The sequence below is a fragment of the Gobio gobio genome, assembly GCF_949357685.1.
Source record: "Gobio gobio genome assembly, chromosome: 18".
Classification (NCBI taxonomy): Eukaryota; Metazoa; Chordata; class Actinopteri; order Cypriniformes; family Gobionidae; genus Gobio; species Gobio gobio.
Genome location: NC_137111.1, coordinates 26,195,739 through 26,213,306, shown reverse-complemented (window position 1 = coordinate 26,213,306; position 17,568 = coordinate 26,195,739). Strand labels below are relative to the sequence as shown.

At 34.5% G+C, this 17,568-nt stretch overlaps 1 protein-coding gene across 2 annotated transcripts; it reads left to right on the top strand.

The window, feature by feature from the left end:
* The first annotated feature begins 55 nt into the window (after positions 1–55).
* slc38a6 (solute carrier family 38 member 6) lies at positions 56–12,619 on the top strand. Of its 2 annotated transcripts, XM_079843694.1 has the most exons (16): positions 56–289; positions 1,530–1,651; positions 3,539–3,612; positions 3,780–3,832; positions 4,075–4,114; positions 4,769–4,847; positions 7,117–7,199; positions 7,291–7,349; positions 7,426–7,485; positions 8,349–8,399; positions 8,562–8,641; positions 8,756–8,856; positions 9,537–9,661; positions 9,734–9,878; positions 10,383–10,477; positions 11,833–12,619. In XM_079843694.1, the coding sequence occupies exons 1-16, from the start codon at positions 203–205 to the stop codon at positions 11,914–11,916; spliced, it is 1,338 nt and encodes a 445-aa protein (XP_079699820.1). In that variant the 5' UTR covers positions 56–202; the 3' UTR covers positions 11,917–12,619. The 2 variants fall into 2 exon arrangements, with proteins under 2 accessions (XP_079699820.1, XP_079699821.1); XM_079843695.1 differs by lacking the exon at positions 10,383–10,477.
* The last annotated feature ends 4,949 nt before the right edge of the window (positions 12,620–17,568 follow it).

Genomic DNA, 17,568 nt, shown 5'->3' with positions numbered 1-17,568 from the left:
AGCGGTGATTGGTCTGTGAAGTGCATGATAAAAAGACATGTGACCGTTCGTCCATAATCACGTGAACAGCGATGTTTACGTTTGCTGTGCTTGTGTTTCTCTGAAGCCGGTGGTGTGAGAGCCGGGCACATGTACTGACGGACCCGCGAGTGACTGGCTTTTGGTCAATGCAGAACAGTAAAGAGACACTACACGGTGGAACATGGGGAAAAACGGCGCAAACTACAGCGTCCAGACGGGGAGCGAATATGAGCCCATCGGAGAGGAGAGACGACCGCTGTTAGCCCAGGTAACGTTAAATCACAGCCTGTCATTTCTCAAGAAGAACGAAAGGGGCATTTTGTGTCCCCAATGAACGTGTAAATAATGTCTAACAATGAAAATGACATTTGGGTTTATTATGTTTTATGATATATCCATAAACTAGCAAATGTAAAAACAGTTTTAAAAAAAAAAATCATTATTACTTCTGTATAGAAGCCCATTTCCGCCACATAAGAAAACAAAAAATCCTGCTTTGGTGAATTATGACATAAGACGTGGGAAATATTAAATTCTAAGTGATATTATAAGACAAATCATCATATTCATAACATAAAATTTCTATTTTTTAACATACAATTTCTACTTTTTATCACATTGTGGCTCAGCTCAAATGTCACCTTTTTATATCATAGTCAATCTCACATTTTCCACTTTTTATGTCAAATGTTTGACTTTGTGTCCCATAATTATCATAATTTATTTCATAATTAACTTTGTCTCATAATTGTGGCATCATAATGTAGACATGTCATAATTATGATTTGCCAAAGCATGCTTTTTTTAGTACTTATGCAGGGGAAATGGGCTTCCGTAAGTAAAATAATTTATGTATTTATTATTATAGTGTTTGATTTTTTGTTTTTAGAGGACGTCATAAATATATTAAAAGGAACTGAGGTTGTCCTCATTTTGTCAACCCTGTTACCATCATTTATTCTTTTTCTTATTAAAATGTCTTTCCAAAAGCACTAATAGCATTCTTTGTCTGTAAAATGTTTAAGAATCTTTTTTTTTAAAAAGTCCCATTTTCATAAAATGACCCAATATTAATCTTGATAATAATGAGCTTCATTTTTTTTTACAAGGGCATGAATGAATACATTATATGTGACATGTCAAAGTAAATAAATGTGCATTACTAAAGTAAATCCAGTCTAAACTCTACTTTCACAGTCCTGTACTAGAATTTAGACATGGTATTACATCTACAAAGCTGTGCTGGAAGTGGATAGAGTTTGTGAATTTCACATCATGTCATCTGCTGCCTCATGCTTTCACATCATCACATGCTGATCTTAGGCAATTTTTGTCTTTGCAAAGATTCCGCTTCCCTTTGTGCTTTCAGTAATGCAGTGTGTAAGCAGACAGTAATGACATTCGTTGTGCATGCTTTGTCTCTTGCCTACGATTTATTTAGCCTCAGTTTGTTCCATCGTGAGCTGCACTGTCATGTCTAATTTCTGATGCATTTATCTTCCTCACAGGCTGTTCAGGTTAGAGGTGCGTCCTTCATGTCTTCTGCCTTTAATCTGATGAATGCTATCATGGGTAGTGGCATCCTGGGTCTCTCGTATGCCATGGCCAATACGGGCATTATCGGATTCAGGTACACGCACACAATGTTCCAGATTCAATGCATTTTTAGCTTTGTTGTCAACATTTTTGGCATAATGTTGATTGCCACAGACAATTATTTTGATGCATGCATCTACCGGTGTTAATAATGAGTTATATGAAAATAATCAAATCATAAATTAAAAGTAATTTGCTAATTTTATTTTTGAGTTTACACAAGATGCTGAATTGGTCATTCCAGACTTACTCTTTTGTTTTTATTGAAAGGTGATGTACCACCAATATGTAATTTTTGTCAAACACCTTTTGTCTGTAAAACATATTTTGTTGGAATGTATTGCTTTGAATGTCACAAGGCAACGTTTTTACACAGAACGTTCTTTAATGGATGTTTTTACAAATGTTTCACCAGGAAGTTTTTTTATCAAATATTGAAAATCTTATATAATGTTTGTTATATTTATGGGAGATGGTTATCAATTGTTTTTTTTTTTTTGTTTTTTTTAAATGTTTTTTTGCTACAACTGTGTTAATTTAGTTTATATTTACTTTAATATATTGATCTTGCCAGAAACTAGCCACAGATGCTGATATGGCAATACAAAAATAAATTGGTGCATGCATCCCTTTTTTTTTTTTTAGCAAAAGGTGCAGCTACAGTATAGCATATGTACAATGCAGGTTAACGGGGATATGCAATAAATGTTCAATTACACACTTTTTATCTCAGATAAAATTCTACATAGAAGAAAAATTCTACATTAAAAAAAAAGTCAATATTGCTAATCAATATTATTCCACAAATTATTTCAATAGAGCTTTCAATTATATTTGACCCAGAACAATTCTTTAAGCTTGAAGATCAGGGCTGGTATTCTTAAAGCTTCTTAGAATCTTCTCAGAAAACTCCTAATTTATCTTGAAAAAAAAATTCTACGATTCGGGAGCAACTGAGCGAGGAAAAGACAAAAACTTTCATCTAAGTGAGGAGCCGGGCTGACCCCATTGCTAGATATCACACAGTCTTTTGAAGACAGTGATTGGTTGGTTGTCCAAGAAGGGAAAAAAGAGCGCTTTTAAATATAGGGTCTATATAAGCCTTCACTTTGAAATCACAGGCATTTTTCCTGTTTTACTGCACACACATACACACTATATACAATCACCTAAAGGATAATTAGGAACACCTGTTAAATTTCTCATTAATGCAATTATCTAATCAACCAATCACATGGCAGTTGGTTCAATACATTTAGGGGTTTGGTCCTGGTCAAGATAATCTCCTGAACTCCAAACTGAATGTCAGAATGGGAAAGAAAGGTGATTTAAGCCAGGGTTTTTCAAACTTTATGATGCCAAGGACCCCCAAATATGATGAACCTTTTATGAGGGACCCCCTAAATACAACATATTGTTTCCAACATTAAATTGGCTATACTTAATGTTGGATGTATAAACCTGAAAGTGCTGTAATTGTTTGTGTGATCACTTTGCTTCTAGAAAGTTGTGACCGACCAAAATCATCAGTGCTGTATAGTTGCATTTTTCCAGATATGTTAATGTAGTTTATATAGTGATTACTTCCATTTCTGGCACTTCTGCGCTTTGTCAGAGATGTTAGTGTGTCTCTAATAAGATCGGTCACAAACACTGTCATGCATTGTGTGCAACTCATTTCTTCTCCCTCTTCACGTTTCGTTCATTTTCTCCACTGCTGTAAAAAGCCTCTTAAAGGTCTCTCCTAACAATTTTGGACCTTAAGACCTCTTTTAAGGAATTACTAGGATCTATTCTTTAATTTCTAAGAGGAAACGGACACATTTCTAAGAATTTTCTTAGAATTTTGTCCCTAGGAGCAAGATTTTTTAATGAATATGGGCCCAGGTGTTTTTTTCAACTCTGCATTTGTTTTTCACAGTATTCTGTTGCTCGTGGTCTCCAGTCTGGCGGTTTATTCAGTCCATCTCCTGCTGCTCCTCTGTGACAAGACTGGTAATATCCACCCTCACTTTTGACCTCTTCTTTACCCAACTCACTCCTGTTTACCTTACATACTCTTCACATGCTGTACATCAGGTCAAAAATCTGAAATGGTCTTTCACGATTGTACATTGTAACAGACACCAGGCCACAATATTGTATATGTTTATGTATGTTAGGCATCAACTCTTATGAAGCGCTTGGAGAAAAAGCCTTCAACAGACCTGGCAAGGTTGGTTAATATCACCGATCTAATACCAAGCTGACAAATCAATGCTCCATTTATTTGATTTTATCTTTGTCTGATAATCACGTGCAGTTCATTTAGAGTGATGCACTGCAATGTTTCATTTTGTTATATGAATAGAATAACTGTGAACATTATCTAGTTGCTCATCAAAAACTGAATTCACCATAGATGTGAAATGTGCCTTGTTACTCTTGTAAAACATGTTTTTCTTTTGTTTTGTGCAGGTTCTGGTGGCCTGTACTATTCTCATTCAGAACATTGGCGGTGAGGTTTTCACTTTCACTTGTATTTAACTGTTTAGAAGGTCATATTACTTGATCTCTTTCTCTCTCTCAGTTTGAACACATTTTATTGGGAGGTTATATATCTTTTGTTTTGTATTGCCAAAGAAGATAGCATAGCTGGTTAGTCTTTGAACAAAATCTATAGAAGGGTGTAAGTGAATGTGAAAATTAAAACTCTCTCTTCTTTCTTTCTGTCTTTCTCTCTGCACTGCTCACTACTCACTGTGAACCGTAGTGAGTATTCTCTGTGTTATGTGGTGTTTAGTAGCAGCAAAACAGAATATCTCTCTCTTTAGAACAACAGCAACTGTGTGATTGTGTGAAGGTTTGGTTGCAGTCAGGTTTGCAGTCTGGGTGCAAAGCAATCCTGGCATCAGCTAAGTGTTAATCATCTGCATGTGTGTATATATGGCCATATGAAATGAATTGGTGGCTGTTAGCATGTTAGTGTTAGTTCAGAGAATGTTGACCTCAGCATTGTGCTGGGTTTCAAAAAGACTGTCTCTGTCTGTGGAATGGTTTGGCTTTTCTGAGTGGATTTGTGTGTGTGTGTTTGCATTATGAGCTGTTATAGTGCATGTATGAGGTGTTGTATAGTGTGTATTTATGATGTGCTGTCCTTCTCTTTCCCTAGCCATGTCCAGCTACTTGTTCATCTTGAAGTCTGAAATGCCTGCTGCCATCACCGGCTTCATGAGCACAGAGAGTTCTGGGTAAATAAATATATGCCGGCCTTACCACACCCTCACAGCCCTTCTGATAATGTGCAATGCAAGTATCTAATGTCAATACATTTTTTTTTCTGTTCTCACTTAAATTGAAATGCTTATTGAAGCAACGATATTAGCTAATCCTGAGCATAACAGAAAGTAGAAACCAAGCAACCAACAAAATGTCTTGTTTATTACAGTGTCATTTTAGAGAAAAACTCTGATTAAAATGAAAGATACATTACTGTTTGTATCACAGTAACTACTAAAGAAATTAATACTTTTATTAAGCAAAGACGCATTACATTAGTTAAATGTGATAGTAAAAACTTTTATAATGTTACAAAAGATTTCTGTTTCAAATAAATGCCATTATTTTGAACTTTACATTAATCAAATAATCCTAAAAAGATAAATGTATCATGGTCTCCATTAAAATATTAAGAAGCTGTTTTCATAATATAATGCATGTTTCTTGACCACCAAATCAGCATATCAGAATTGTTTCTGAAGGATCTTGTGACACTGAAGACTAGAGTAATGATGCTGAAAATTCAGCTTTTCCATCACTGAAATAAATGACATCAGAATATAAAAATAGAAAACGATTGTTATAAATGTAAATATTTCACAATATTACCAAGAGACTTTTGGAAGAGTATAAGGTTTATCAGAACAAATATGATTTACATCTAAATGTAGTGTTTTAGAATTCATGATAAAAGAGAATGTGGCTGAATCCACAGGAAAATCCATGGGGAGAGGCAAAATAGAAACACGATTCAGGAAGAGAGATAGAAAGGGACACTTTTACACAGGATCATTCAATCACTGGCAGATAAACACTCTTTCTCTCGATCCTCTGCCTTTAAGGGAGTTTCCAAAAGAGAAATTATTCCAGAGTAAGAATGTAACGGTCATTATTTTATTAGCCGCTGTTCTGAGCTGTGCCCCGTCCCCACACAGCTGGTTTGCATTACAGGTCCGTTCACGTAAATCTCGCACATATGTTCTGCCCAATGAGAGTCGTGCCTGCCCAAGATTCCCTTCACCAGCACAATTACTGTGACCAGACCCAGACACACACAAACATCACTACTCCATCTCTCTGGGAGGAGCAAAAATCACAACCCGGCCACAGTATAAACGCTTGAAACTGTAGTCATTTACTGTAAAATAACATTTTTCTTTCAGTGGAGTCATTTATCTTCATTTCTGCAAGCGAATCAGCTGGGCTGTCTAGTACGTCCCTGTTTTTAATAGAGAACCACAGGAGATCTCTCACAAACACCAACCTGTTAAAGATTCAGTCTCACAGTTCTCTATCACATTTTTTAGTTTTTAAAGTACTCAGTTCAATATTGGCAAAGCATCAATACACATACTTTTCCTTATTTTTTCCATATTTTTGTGAAAACCGTGATCATTTTTTTCCCCCAGGATTTTTTTTGATGAATAGAAAGTTCAAAAGAACAATTTAATTAAAATATAAATTTTCGGAACAATGTAAAAGCCTTTACTGTCACTTTTGATTGATGTAATGCACCCTTGTTAAATAAAATTATTAATTTCCTTTAAAAAAACATCCCAAACTTCTGAACTTTAGTGTACAAAAAACAGATAATAGAGGAAAAAATTAATTACATAAGAATAACATAGCAAAATGTAATAAATATAATTTAGAAAAAATGGTTACGTAAATGTATTTATTATTATAATAATTTATTGTATTTTAATTTGTCTTTGTTCTTACCTTTTTACATTCTTTGTGCTTTTGTTTTGTATTATAAAAGTGATAATGAATTAAACTTAGCAAAATATTTATCTACACTGTGTTGCTGGAATATGATGATGTATCAGTTCACACAACAGACATGAACTAAAATCAAAACAGCAATATGGATTTAATGGGGGTTTTAACAGTGAAAACAATAACAATGACAAAAAGATGTTTATGGTCTTTTTTAAAGAAATTAATAATTTTATTCAGTAAGGATGGATTCAATTGATTAAAAGCGACAAAATACGTTATATTTCAAATAAATATTTTTTGTAAAAATATTTAGCATCACAGCTGTTTTAACTGTGACAATAAAAAGAAATGAAAAGAAAAAGAAAGAATGATTTCTGAAGGATGATGTAAATTTCCAATATTGTTTTAATGTATTTTTGATCAAATAAATGGGCATGAGACATGGGCATGGGCATCTTAGAAAAATTACTAAAATCTTTCTGACCCCAAAATTGTGTGTGCAATTTCTGTCCTCCATAGAAAGTGGTTTGAGGATGGCATTACCCTATTGATTTTAGTCACTGTAATTGTAGTGTTTCCATTGGCTCTTCTTCCAAAGATTGGTGAGTATCATCAGGGTTTGTTTTTCTCAAGGTTATTTATGTAGGCTATGTGAGAGAATGCATATCTTTTTGGTTTCTGTCTTCTCCTCAGGTTTTCTGGGATACACCAGCAGTCTTGCATTCCTCTTCATGTTGTTCTTTACTGTAGTGGTGAGTTGTTCTCTCTATTCATCTGTCTTTCCATCTCTCTATCTTTCCCATGTTGATGTTTTCATCTCTCTCACAGGTGGTGGTGAAAAAATGGTCCATTCCCTGCCCGCTGCCATTGAACTCCACTGTGAGCCTGGTAAAGACCACACACACGCGCACACACACACGCGCACACACATGCACACACACACACAGACACACACACAGACACACACACAGACACACACACAGACACACACACAGACACACACACAGACACACACACAGACACACACACAGACACACACAGACACACACAGACACACACAGACACACACAGACACACACAGACACACACAGACACACACAGACACACACACAGACACACACACAGACACACACACACACACACACACACACACAGATGAAAAGTCAAAAGAAGACATGCTACTTTTTGTCATAATGACATAAAAAAAATTGAAATTGTCATACTAAGTTATTAGATTATGACAGGCCTACTAAAAATTATGAAATGACATACTTAGTCATCATTAGATTAAAAGGTCATAATTAGGAGATTTAAAAAGTCAAAATTATGACATAAAAAGTTTAAATAATGGCATAGCCATAATTTTGACACTCATCATTTTGGCTTTTTAAATCTCATCATTATAATTGTCACAATTTTGACTATTCATCTCATAAATATGACTTGGTGTGCCATTTTTTTTTCTTATGGGGCAGAAATAAGGCTTCCTCACTAAAGACATTTTTAACTATCAAGACATTTTGTGAAGTATGTTTGGATTCAGCCCTTCAGAAACAGGAAGTAGCGTTGTTTTAATAAGTGATGTGACCTTTGGCCCTCCTGAGCCAGAGGTCAAAACCTTTATTTCCTGATATTCAGCTACAGATAATGTGATCTAAATATCAAAGTAGTTTTTCCATTCTGTTACTGGTCTGATTTCATTCTAATCTTCATATTCCCATCAATTTCACATTTTGTTTTTCTATCCTCAGAGCTTAAATACCTCAGAGTGCACCCCACAACTGTTTGTGATCTCTAGTAAGGTGAGTGTGTGTGTGTGTGTTTTCCTGAGAAAGGAGAGCTATGTTTTGATTTAAAGACCGCCTTGCAGGACTATTAGAAACCCAAATATTAGTTGTAATATTATAGCATAACCGCACACACATCAGGAGGGTGAGAAATGACTGTGTGTGCGTGCATTGCAGAGTGCTTATGCTGTCCCAACAATGGCTTTCTCCTTCCTGTGCCATACGGCGGTTTTACCCATTTACTGTGAGTTACACAGGTCAGTTCACTCTTCGCTGTCCTTTCTGAGCATCTGCCATATATATATATATTAATTAATTAATTAATTATAGTCTGTTGTTGCCTTACGGTGTGGATATGTTTGTGTTTTCAGACCCACAAAGCAGAGAATGCAGAATGTGACAAATCTCAGCATCTTTCTTAGTTTCGTGGTGTATCTGATCTCCGCCCTTTTTGGATACCTCACCTTCTATAGTAAGAATATTGCTCAAGCTGCAAAACAAAGATCCTCAAAGTGTTTGATAATCCTGCTCTTGGAGATTGACCTTCCTGCAGAGTTTAGCTTCATTCCTCTGCTGTATCCCACAATGCAATGTTTGACGTGACATTTTTTACACTCAGACACTGAACATCATTTTAAATCCAACCTATGCAAACAACCATTTTTATTTTGGAGACAATAACTTCCTGAATGCAGTTTCTTAAAATAAAATAAACTTTATTACCAAAAATCTCGAATTCAACTGTTGCAATATGAGCAAACCATCAGTGATTACACTAGTTTAAGTTTAACAAACCTAAACTACATACAACTTATTTTAAATCATAATCACATGTCATTTGCTCATGAATTAGACTGCACTGGTTGTACTGGTTGTTTTTTGATTCACTAAAAACAACAGCTTTGTAAGAGTTATTTGTTCATTAATAGGACTTTTAATAGGTTTGCTTTTGCGTGCATACCGTTAAGACAACTCAATAGAAAACTTTCCTTGCCATTATTTTGCTGTAAACTGTCTCAAAATGACTGAAAATGCACATTAACAACTGGGGTAAATATGATACCTGGAATATAACTGTCTCAGTTCAGCACTCTTTGGATTATTCTGTTGAAGATAAATGTATCGATCTGATCAAACATTCTTTATCCGCAGCACATGTGGAATCAGAGCTGTTGGTAGGATATGACACCTACCTACCGCGGGATGTTTTGGTGATGTCAGTGCGTCTTGCGATTCTATTGGCTGTTCTGCTCACTGTGCCGCTCATTCACTTCCCAGTAAGTCAAATGCCAGACTGAACTATTCAAATAAGAAATCCAGAAAACACATCTTCCCTTTCTTTCTCTCAGGCACGTAAAGCGCTGTTGATGTTATGCAGGAGAGAGGGGGAGTTCTCTTGGCTCTCTCATTTACTTTCCTGTTTTTTCATCCTCACTCTTGTGCTGCTGCTCGCTATTTTTGTCCCTGACATCAGGAATGTCTTTGGTGTGGTCGGTAAGTGTGTGTCCATACGCTCTGCATGTGCTTTACTGTTAAATTCACTGCTCAGCAGTTAAACAGGTATGTTTATATATATATATATATATATATATGTATATATATGTATGTATATATATATATGTATATATATATGTATATATATATGTATATATATATATATATATATATATATATATATATATATATATATGTATATATGTATATATGTATATATGTATATATATATATATATATATATATATATATATATATGTGTATATATATATATATGTGTATATATATATATGTATATATATATATATATATGTATATATATATATGTATATATATATATATATATGTATATATATATATGTATATATATATATATATATGTATATATATATATATATGTATATATATATATATATATATATGTATATATATATATATATGTATATATATGTGTGTGTGTGTGTGTGTGTGTGTGTCTGCATACCTTTTCATGTGTGATTCCAGGTTCTACGACCTCCACATGTTTGCTGTTTGTGTATCCGGGAATGTTTTATTTGAGAATCAGCTCTGAGCCAATCAGATCTCTCAATTCAGCAGGGGTATCTAAAGTCTTGCATACATTCAGTACTACATTACATGAGTTGCTTTGCACTAGACTGTTGGATCTAAGGGAATTTCACGCATTTAATATACAGTACTGTTCAAAAGTTTGGAGTTGGTAAGATTTTTTTGAATGTTAGTTTTTTTTAAGTCTCTTATGCTCAACAAGGCTGCCTTTTATTTGATCAAAAATATATAATAATGTACTAAATTTATAATATTACTACAATTTTAAAATAATGCTTTGTAGGCTGACTGGCAGTTAGCATCACACTGGTTTCCTCGATTAAAAATCCAATAGGATTTTCCCATAGGCTTATTGCATATAATAAGCTCTGTGATCAACAAAAGTTTATGATGCTTACACACGTTGTCCATCAAGATAATTATCACAGATGAACACAATTTTGTTACATTTTGAAGCCTAAATACAGTCACCAGAAGTAAAAACCTAAAGGTAGGCTGTAAACGAACTACACCACGTTCGCTCGACTTCAACGTCACCATCTCTAAGCTTCTGACAACTCTTTCAGTTTTTATCTAAAAACATTTTCCCTGAACGTTTGAGTTGGATTAGTTTATAAGAGCACAATTATGAGCATAATGAGTCTGTTAAAGCGGACTGAGCTTACCTTTTCGGCACGATGGCGTTTAATCTCCCCGATAGCCTCTGTAGTCCCATTTAGCCACTTGTTAGCAACCGGCTTTTTCAAGACACACAACAGCTTAAAAAAACACGAGTGGGGTAATACTGATGTCGTGGAATAAAAGGTGAAAGTGTCTGGAGCTTGTGTTCACCACAAACCTTATTTCAGCCATTTAAACAAAATCCTATTAAAAAAAAAACATTGACTTCTACCCCTGGTTTCACAGCCTAGTCCCAGATTAAAATGCATGTTTGAGCTGTTTTAACTGAAAGCAACTTCAAATATGTCAGAGCCATTGTTTTGTCTCAAGATGCACAGTAGTAATGCTTTTTTTTCTAAGGCACATTTATAAAAGCTGCTTAAATGTCCTAATTGAACTAAGGCCTAATCCTGGATTAATATTATCCCTGTCTATGAAACCAGGCTGTAATGTTTTTGTGAAAACCATGATGCATTTTTTTTTCAGGATTTTTTGATGAATAGCAAGTTCAAAATAACAGCATTTATTTGAAATGGAAATCTTTTGTAATCTATTAAAAAACAAAAACAAACCAAAAAACCCTAATAACCCCAAACTTTTCAGCGGTAGTGTACAGTATGTCTGACTATAACTGACTTTATATGTTTGTTTTTTTTACACTTGATATGTTGATTATTATGTTGATTTCTCCAGTTTTCTTCATGTAAGCATCTTTTTCTTTTTCTAGGCAGTTTTTCTGTTGGTCATTGGCCTGGTTGTGGGTGTGCTGAGCCTGTGTGTCATCATTGTCTCCTGGGTTCAAGGTCCTTGACCTTTGATATCATCGTTGTGGGACACGTTGCATTGCATGAGTTGGGAGCACAACACTTGCTGCCTTAAAGAAGAACCTTATTTTGCAGGTTATACACCAGTCAGACTCTGTTTACTGCACCAAATGCTGCTTCAAGAAGAGAATCCAAATGAGATGGGCCAACAGTGCTCTTATGATACTCCTAATGTTCTCATAATGCTGTAATGACACTTGAATACTGAACAGAGGCACAATCAAATTCACAATATCCAGCAGAGCAATGACATGCATAGTAATCTATACTGAATGTCTGAACGACAGCAGAGTTTGACAATCTTTGATTCAGACGGTTGCTGTGATCTGTAAGAAGACAGGTGAAACTAATGAATGAAGCTGCTGCACTGCTGATTTTCCAAGAATTTTTCGATATTTTAAATTTACGCAGATATTTAATGAATTGGAAAATTGAAAACAAAATCTCTGATTTATCCATCTTTATATAGATTCGAAATACACCCTTCAGTGTATTTCTTCACCAGCACACTATGCAAATATTTTCTGTGATGATTAAAGTTAAGAATGCATTTTTAAAAAATAATGAATTCAAAATATATGTTTTTGTTTGTTTGTTTGTTTTACCATTGCAACCCTGTTTATATGTCCATAAAGGACCATTTTGATGTATTTTTATGTGGAATTAAATAAATAAAGGGAAATATGAATTAAACCTGGTTTCTCGTTGGCTTGTGTACTGTGGCATCTGGAATGGAGTCTGTGATCCATGTTTAGTCTAAGAGATCCAAGCATTAGTGTGTGTTTTTGCTGGTTTTCACGTGAGAAAGATTGATAGACAGGCTGATTTTTCTTCATTGATTTGGACAGAGGGTTCTCTGTATGTCAGATAATGGAAAACAAATGCTCTATGTGTGTGTGAGTGTGTGTGTGGATGTAGTCTGTGGCCTTTGCTCTCTCCTGCTGTTTCTAATATGCTGCATTAGTTTGAGAGACCGCCCAAAGTAAGGCTGTCCGTAACACATGTCTCACATGTACTTCGAGAAATATGGTAGTCGTGTTATTCTTGAGGTGTGTGAACGAAGACGGTAAGATTTCAGCTGCAGGTAAGGGGTGTGGTCTGTGATAAGATAACTGATTTGATTGTACGACATGGTTACTTGAGTGACATCACCAGAAACCACGGTGTGGTGAGATATATGGAGATGGTGTTTTATGGTTTGCATAGGATTGGTGTTCAAGTGAATCTCCCAAAAAAACACGTTTTACAAAAGAAAAAATGTTTGGCTAAAAAAGTATTTTCTTTTTTTTGTGTAATGGCACAAATTTATGGAAATTAAGAATCCCATTATCAGTGCATATAGACATTTTATTGTTTAACTTTTTATTCTCAATGGTGATTGCAATTAGGTTTTCATTACTGTAATGCAGTCATTTTTATAGCATCACAGCAAAAAATGCAGTTGATTTTCTTTAAATATAATTAAATATATACAACAAACAATGGGTAAATACATTTTAAATAATATATTATTCTATTACATATATTTATATTTACTTGTATTTGTGTTTTATTTAATTACTATTTTGGTAATACTTTACAATAAGGTTTCATTAGTAATCATTAGTTAATGTATTAACAGTATTGTTTTTTATTGTTAGTGTATGTTAGTTAAAAACCCTGTTGTTCATTGTTCATGTTAGTTCACAGTGCATTAATGTTAACAAATACAACGGTAACACTTTACAATAAGGTTGTTAACATTCGTTAATGCATTAGTTAACATGAACTAACCATGAACAACACCTCTGTTCAGCATTAGTTCATCTTTGTTAACGTTAAAATACAGATGTTCGGTTTGTTCATGTTAGTTTACAGTGCATTATGTTAACAAGATTTTCAAATGTTGAAATTAACATTAACAAAGATAAATAAATGCTTTATAAGTGCAGTTAGTTAACTAATTTTGTTAACTAATGTTAACTAATGAACCTTATTGTAAAGTTACCAATACAACTTTTGATTTTAATAATATATTAGTAAATGTTTAAAATTAACATTGACAAAGATTAATAAATGCTGTAGATATTGTTCATTTTTAGTTCATGTTAGCTAATGTTAACTAATGAAACGTTATTGTAAAGTAAGAAATGTCACATTACTTCTTTGTTTCTTTTATTTTTGCCTTGCAGTGACTCTTAAAATGTGAGTGTCTGTGAGTCAATAAATCCATGAGAGGAGGACATGCCTGTGGGCCTTTTGAGTAAACGTGTAAAAAAAAAAAAAAGCCTTTAAAACAACATTTCATGCTAACTTTCAATGAGGGGAAAATGAGATGCACTGCTTTTGGGTATCAGGCAGGAGTTATGTCTCCTTTCAGCCTGAATTTAGTCCTGCAGTGATTGCTTTACCTTTAGACCGCAATCCATATTCACACACCAGCAGAAACATCTGCTGACTGTTAACCGCTGCCTACAGAAGGTGATTTTGCTGTATGACTGTCTGATTTCTTTTCATGCCGATTGGCCCTTTCATGCTGACATCTGTTTTTTCCCTGGGCTTTTTCCTGCATCTCTGTTCTTCTCCTTCCTCCTGAATTGATTTTCATGCTCTATCAGTAACCATGCTCCCTGTGTCACACATTCAGTAAATCATTCTGAAGACTCTGTTAGGAAGAAACAAACATCCAATCCTACCATACCTCTATTGTGATGCTCTCTAAGATTCTTCTGTTTGTCGCTCTCTCTGCCTTCTAACTCTAATTCTGCTTCTGACGCCTGGTCTGAGCTCAGACCACATCACATCTGGAGTTCATTTTACCCAAACACACACACACTTACCCTGCCCTGTGTCACACACTTTCTCCTCTGCTTTAAAACACTTCTGGTCTGTCCTCTCTGCTCTCTCTCCCTGTCACTCTTTTTTAACTCGTCTCCCCGAACACTCACTCCATCATTTACTCTCTCTTTCTTTCTCTGATTTTTGTTTTTCTTCTTTTACACCCTCCTGCCGCAGCTGTTGCCATTCCCAAACACTGAGTAATAATACCAGCCAGTAAACCCGCACTCACACACACTTTGGCCTTTCACCCATAAATACCTCATCCACATCTCTACGAGTCACACGGCCTAACATGGTGTAGCAACAGTTCAATAAATGTAAGCGTAACAGTGTGTATGTGTGTGTGTGTGTGTAAATGACAGATTTGGGAACTATTTCAGACTCCTGCAATGTGTGAGATTGTGTTGTATATGGGTGCTGAATGAGATTAGGAAGCTTCACAGAGTTTGTACATGTTTGTACATGAATAAAATCACTCTAACATACAAGAGACTACTTGTCGGCATACATAAATCAAGACCACCAATTCTCACTATTAACTTAACTACAACTTTTGCCCCAATAACTCTCAATTATCGCTTATTAGTTAGCACGGTAGTGGTTAAGTTTAGGTATTGGGTAGGATTAAGTGTCATGCAGAATAAGGCATTAATATGTGCTTTATAAGTACTAATAAACAGCTAATATATAATACGCATGCTAATAAGCAACTAGTTAATAGTGAGAATTGGAGAATTTTTTCTTTTCTTCTTTTTGTCTTTTAAATGTCATCATTTTATACTATTCATTTTTTTAATGTTGCCTTTTATATGTTCACTGTTTCGTGAATTATTTTGTGCTGCTTAAAAGACTATATAAGATTTTTAATGGCAAATTCAATTGGGACAATTTACTGGGACAACAGCTTATCTTATTTTAGTAACTTTAGTAACTAGAAGAATTAAGGGGACCCGTTAAAACAACTTAAATAAATGCATTGTTGCAAGTTAAAAATTCTAATGTATTGTTTTAATTAAACCTTTTAAGTTGCAAACATTATTTTGTAGAGTTCTGCAGACAATAATGTTGATCATTACATCAACTTAATATTGTCTGTAATTTAAACTCAACTTAATTGGCTTTTTAAAAAATATTAGGTTGTAGTAACTTAATGAAATTGTCTTGATAGCTTTGGAAATTAGACAGTGGATATAGTTCCCAGCATGCTTTGCATAGGACTGGATGAGAAGAATAAATGTTGAAATTAAGTGTTCATTTATTTGTTTTTAGTGAAGGGAAAGACCTGTTAGTGTTTAATGCTGTTATGTTTGACAATTAAAAGAGTTTCTGTAATGTTGAAGTTCTTGTGGTTACCATTGTGCTGAAGAGTAGATACATGAAGGTGAACACTACGCTGACTATAAGCAATGACTGTGTTAATGCCAGTGACAAGTAATATCTTACTTGTTCATTAAATATACATGTTAGCATGTGCTATGATAGCTGTCTATTTGAACTGAAAGATTTGTTGGTTCCAGGGCTACAACTCTGATAGTTAGAACGACTTAATTTCTTTGAGTAATCAACTTAAGAAATCTGTATTTATGCTACAAATTATTACGTTCCTCTAACTCAAAGTAGCTTGATGGTTGAACATAAATTCACTCAAAGTTGTCATAACTCAAAAAACATGTATGCAAACTGTTGCGTTAATTTCTTTTGTTGTGCCAACACATTATTTTTTAGAGTGTGCGTACAAATAAATGATATTTAAATTATATATAGTCTAACACCAGAGACACACATAATATACACATTTGTTCTGTTCTGAACACATACTCAAGCTCAGAATAACTCAGAATGTGAACTGCCTGATTTCAGTAAAATCTCTGTAACCAGAATAGTTCTGTTCTGCAATGGCCTGAGTTTAAACTCTCCCACACTGCGCTCCGGGTGAAAAGGGCAGTTCTTTAATGAAGACTCGGGAGGGGGCTAAACCATGAAGACCATTAAAGGTGATTTGGTGCTGAATACCTGTTTTAATACTGGTTCATTCCACACAAAACTCTAGAGAAAGAGAGAGAGAGATGCTGAGATGTAAGGGTGACAGCTGGAACAACAAAGTCCGATGACAACTTAACTTATGGGTAACACTATACGAAGCAGTCCATAAAGAAACTGAACATGTCTGTTTGTAAAATACAGGTAGGCCTGATTGGTTGAATACTTGAGCATGAGTGTCTCCTGCTGGATATTTCTGGTGCTACACCAGACCTCATTCTATAGACCTGGGCCAACTCAACCAGAGCCCACACTCAACCAATTTTGTGTATACAATTCATAATTCTTTACCATATAGCTTAATAAGCCTTAATTTACAACAAAGGTTTTCAAAATCATGAGAAACATAGGCTACTGCAAATGCAGTCGATCCAGACATTTGACTTGTAAATAGTATATTGTACATTTAATACTATGATAGCCTGCATATTCTGTTTATATAGCACATGTACAAATTTATTTGTTTGTTTACCGATTAAATCATTTATTAATAAAAATGTGATGATTTTCATCAGCAGGTTTCAACCTATTTTGTGAGCTGAACTCCTATGATCTAAGAATATGTAGGCTACCCTTGAGATTAAGTAGGTCAAATATTTATTTATTTAATATAAAATGTATTATATATTAATTTATTCACTTGTTTGCTTACAATATCTTCAAATGTAATTTGCAAATGATTTAATAAATATAAATTATTTAATATAAAATAACTAATTTAATCCTTTTAACTGTGATTCCTTTTCGAAACCACTAGGTGCGCGCGTCCATTAATCAAC